The following is a 5,077-nucleotide window of genomic DNA, read 5'->3' as shown; positions in this document are numbered from 1 at the left end:
AGGCATGTATTGTGGAACGGAGGGAGTGCTTGTCATCAAAATGGATGAAAAGGGACGTATCTAGAACTAAAATACGTCTACATACATCTCCTTTTATCCATTTTGATGACAAGTAGTACTTCTTACCCAAAGGAACTTTATATCCAACAGACACAAAATATCCGTTCGACTGTTGGAAATTACTGATCTGATGTCGAAGTAATTGCTGCATCGCCACCAAAACCCAGCATTTCTTAAGCTGAAGTAGACCAAGGTAATCCCTATATTAGCATATTACTAAGATAAACAGAAGGCACTGTAGAAACATTTAGGACGTGAGCTTGTCAATCTGAATGTGGAGGGACACAAGCTTAGCCCCGGCCAGCAGCTTGGGTGGAACTGTCAAGAAGGTCAGCTCCTGCACGTCGACGTCACCGGGATCCTTGCTGCTTGTCACCTCCATTTCCACCTTGACGGCGTCGGTCGTGCCTTTGGGCTCCCCCGGCGGGCCGTTCGCCCACATCTTGGCCACGTAGTGCGGTAGTGGGGACGCCCCCGCTCTGATGCAGACGACCGACATGGCGATAGGCGCGCCGATGTCGAGCACGCCGCCGACCAAGAAAAACATGTGGCGGTCCTCCTCCGCAAACAGCAAGAGCCGTGGCTCTGATAGTGGCACTTGCAGCTGGAGCACCTTGCCGTACTGGATCCTGTGCACAGGCATGGGATGTGCGGTGCTGATGTGGTCGTAGATCGCCGGCGGCGGGCCTTCGTAGCCGCAGACGGGCACGTGGCATTTGCAGGGCGCGAGCGGACACATGCTCTGGTGATCGGCGAGCTTGTGGTAAGTGACGTAGAGCCCGCAGCCTTCGTGTGGGCACTCCACCCTCACTGACGAAAGGACGGAGTCCACCGCCGTGTTCCGCACGTCGAAGCCACCGCCGCGCTCGCACTTCTGGCACTGCCGCTGGTTCCCAGGGCGCTCGACGCGACAGTCCATGCAGGCCAGGTGCCCTCCCTTGCACTGCAGAAATCAATCGAACAGCACATCAATCAATAAACCTGCACCTTGCTCAATCAGCCGAACGGACGAGGTGTATTCGAACCTCATACACTGGAGGCGTCAAGGGGCGGAGGCACAAGGGGCAGTGGAGCACGGTGAGGTCCATCGAGACCTTAGAGAGCTCCATCGTCGGGTCTTGTTCGGTCTGCATGATCTTGCCCTCCTCGTGCACAACCATCTCTCGTCTTGGGCCAGGGTATTACAAAGCTTTACCGTCACATATTTTATACTACTTCAAGGTGCATTAAATCAACACATGCAAGTATCAAAAGGAGAGTCACGGCATGCATGCATGCGTTGTAATTAATGCATCGGTAAACGCAAATTATTGAAATATATCGAGTGTAGTGCTTTGATGTGTCGCGTCAACTCGTACATCAACGAAAAGTTTTATTATCCTCTCCCTCGCGGACTTAACTGCACTTGCCTTTGGCTGTATGATAGGTTGGCCACACACCTGTCGGGCCCACCTGTCATACATGCAAAGGCAGGAGCATCCCTCCCTCGCCCATGAGCGTGGTGGCTGGCAAGACTAGGAGAAGCTTTCGCTACATGCTCTCCCTCCCGCACACGGTGGACATGTAGCAGTTCAATCGGTGTCAGATGGCTAGAAGCGTACTGTAGTACTCCTCCAGTGCAGTAGTACTCCATCATTGTTCGACTTCCCGAAGAGGCGAAGAGCCAAGCGCAGCCCGGACGCTCGTGTGGCAGTTTCATGTGTAGAGTTGTCTAGGATAGCGTGTACCGTGCATGTAAGCTTAAAATCGTTGGGGTCAGCTCCATGCTATGTGGCCGTCTCAAAGTTTTTAAAAAAATTAAAATAGTCTTCTGGCCCTACCTGACACCCTGGTGATTGTAGTTTGCACGCTCATCTGGTCAAGACATGAATATATATTTTAATTTGTTTTTTTTTCGAAAAGGGGGGACTCCCCGGCCTCTGCATCAGAACGATGCATACGGCCACATATATTTTAATTTGTGGTGGGTAAATGTTAGAGGTTGCAGCAAATATATTGTACACTGTGGGTCTTTTAGCCAAGTTTAGAGGCAAGCATGTGGGGCCAGTGCTATGATGTGGCGCGTCAACTCGTACAACGAGGAGAAGCTTGATTTTACTACACGCCTTCTCCCTCACCCATGCGCGCGGTTGCTCGCAAACGAGGACAGGCTTTTGCTTAGTAGTACTTCTACAACAAGCTATCCGTCTCGCTCGCGGTGGACGGACATGCAGCAGTGGATTCGACACTGTAGAAGCAGTAGTAGTAACATCATTGTTCGTCTTCTCGAAGAGGCGAAGAGCCAAGCGCAAACCGAACGTTGCAGTTGCGAACATTGGAGCATGCATATAGCCAGGCTCTTGCATGAGACAAAATTACTATGTGAGCCCACTATTGTACTAGTATGTACAACTACTTGCTAGTATAGCCCTGTAAACCAGAAAGGAGTATTTGCCCTTCTAGAGATTTCAACAAGTGACTAGACTACACCGAGACGGAGTACATATGGAGCAAAATGAGTGAATCTGCACCATAAACAAATACGTACTAGTTCTATCATTTTCCTCTCCGAGGTGCACAATATTGAGTATACTGACTAGTCTCTTTTTGACACGCATTTACGTTTTTTGCATAGTACAGGCGCAAGCGCTCATATACACGTGCATACACTCACCCCTATGAACGCACACACGCACGGCACTATCATCTTGAAATTTACGAAGTCACCATAGGCACCTCGTCGTCGACGGGTCCATAGGTGCTTGAATGCCAAGGAGGGAGAGGGTAGGGGTTCCCGAGACATTGAACGGTCAATGATGCGTCCTCAATTACATGCAGAGGGAATTAATTGGAGAAGCAGAATAGAGCCAGCACGATGTGAATGCAACAGAGTTTGGACTCTTATATAATAAAGGCGCCCCACCACTCCAATCCATCTACTCCCAAGTCTCTGCCCAACACTGCTCACTCCAATCCAAGACCAAGTGACCAGAAGCCACAAGCACCTATGGAGGCGATGGACGCGAGCAGCAGTTGGCTGTGCCAAATCATCCAAGGCGCTGGCCTGCGGCCCCGCACCACGCAGCGTTTCCAGACGGTGCTGGCGACCACAGGCATCGTTCACGCGGTCATCGCCGCCGAGGGAGGAAACCCACAGCTGCCGGAGGGGCCCGATCCTCTGCCCGTTCCATTCTCTCCGACACAGCGCCGGCTCGGGAGGTCCTCCGACCCTTCTGCCTCCCTGCCACATTGTCCGCAGATCTGACCTACCGCCGCCGACATCCCGGTGACCCTCAGGTATAAGTTCTTCGAAAGCGACCTTGCTCTACTGCCCCAGCTCCCCACGTGTCTGCGTGTGCATCTTTTTCTACTCCCATCAGCTCTTCCAAAGCCACCTAAATTTTTAGTATTATTAGAGGTAAAGCTACTTCATGCATTCGAATCTAGGGCTTTGTTCAAACAACAAAGAAAGGGGGGAAAGTTGTAGCATGAATCTAGGACTTGATTCAAAGAGGAAATAATATGGTGAAAGTAGTAGAGACCGGATACCCAACCGGTCTCTTGGTTGAAAAGGGAATAATGGGAAAACGCAGTACAAACTGGATAAGGAACATATCTATTATTGGTTGAAAAAAGGATAGAAAGTGGCGGCTGGTGGACAAGTCAACAGAGTATGTCCAGGATTCGATTTGCTGCCATCACATAGTAAAAGGTCTTCAGGATTAGATTTGCTGCCCTCACATAGTAAAAGGTCTCAGGATTAGATTTGCTGCCCTCACATAGTAAAAGGTCTCAGGATTAGATTTGCTGCCCTCACATAGTAAAAGGTCTCCAGGATTAGATTTGCTGCCCTCACATAGTAAAAGGTCTCCGGGATTAGATTTGCTGCCCTCAGATAGTAAAAGGTCTCCAGGGTTAGATTTGCTGCCCTCACATAGTACAAGGTCTCCAGGATTAGGTTTGCTGCCCTCACATAGCATGAACAAACTCGGCATCACCACTTTATGCCTCCTTGTAGGTACATTGTGCTGATGCGTCCACTGTCGCATGTCCTTATACCAACCTTTTGCTATTGTTAATGTAAGGGCGCATGTAAAATGAAGCGATCACACTGTTACCTTAGGGACATGTCTAACCAGTGTTATTGTTAATCTAATGCCTCCAGTGATAAGATGCAATTAAACTGTGTTACAAATGGCACTCCTGCTGTTTTCCCCAGTATGATAAGTAAGTTGCTCCTTTACGTTGCTGAGTGTCCTGGTGTCCCCACGGTCCCATGCCTTTAAACCAACTCTTTAGCTGATGTTGATTTAATGTGTCTGGTAAACAAGCAATGCCACCATTAAAGTAATCCCATATTTGAGGAATCTCATTGTTGATCGTAATGCTTCTGGTAACATGAAGCATTGCTGGCGTTTTAAAATTTCTACTGTCCTTGCATGATTGCCATGAACATAATTAAGATGCTTCTTTTCATTTTGTATATGTTTCATATATTCTTATTGACCAGCAGCTATTTACTTTCTATCATTTTGTACAGATAGGGATATCCATTTCACCTTGTTGCTATTGTGACCTTTTGGTGAACTGCACAAAACACTTTTTTGGAATGAGTGTCTTGTCCAGTTCAACTAAAATGTCACGTGGGCAACATCTCTCAATTTTGGTGGAACTGCACAAAATGGTGATTGGAGTTTCCAAAATCTCGGTCAAGTTCTGCTGGTAATCTCGTGCAACATTTTATTAGCCTTTGCAATATGGAGTCATCACTGTCACCACAATGGCACTTTATTTTAGTGGAACTGCACAAGAGGATAAGAAAATTATAGTTGCACCTTACATGAGCTGGACAGCCAACCTTAATGTTCCTCAATTTTAGTGCAACTACTAAAGAAGAACCTGCCAGCTCACAAGAGCAAGTACTTCTTGCTAGCTGAATGATGCAATCTTTGCTTCATTTCAGGTGAATTGCAAAAAAGGCGCATGAATTGAATCATGGAACTCCAGGCAGACCTCATCCCAGTAGAGCTGGAGGTTG

At 48.2% G+C, this 5,077-nt stretch overlaps 1 protein-coding gene across 1 annotated transcript; it reads right to left on the bottom strand.

Moving 5' to 3' along the window:
* Window positions 1-307: 307 nt before the first annotated feature.
* Window positions 308-3,156, bottom strand: LOC125554006 (putative E3 ubiquitin-protein ligase SINA-like 6). Its single transcript, XM_087520809.1, has 3 exons — window positions 3,104-3,156; window positions 1,086-1,227; window positions 308-1,003 (listed from the first exon to the last, which is right to left on the bottom strand). The coding sequence occupies exons 1-3, from the start codon at window positions 3,154-3,156 to the stop codon at window positions 308-310; spliced, it is 891 nt and encodes a 296-aa protein (XP_087376935.1).
* Between the last annotated feature and the right edge of the window lie 1,921 nt (window positions 3,157-5,077).

The sequence above is a fragment of the Triticum urartu genome, chromosome 4A (assembly GCF_056163025.1).
Source record: "Triticum urartu cultivar PI428250 chromosome 4A, HENAU_Tu73, whole genome shotgun sequence".
NCBI lineage: Eukaryota > Viridiplantae > Streptophyta > Magnoliopsida > Poales > Poaceae > Triticum > Triticum urartu.
The sequence above is the reverse complement of the archived record's forward strand: the minus strand, read 5'-3'. Positions and strand labels throughout refer to the sequence as shown.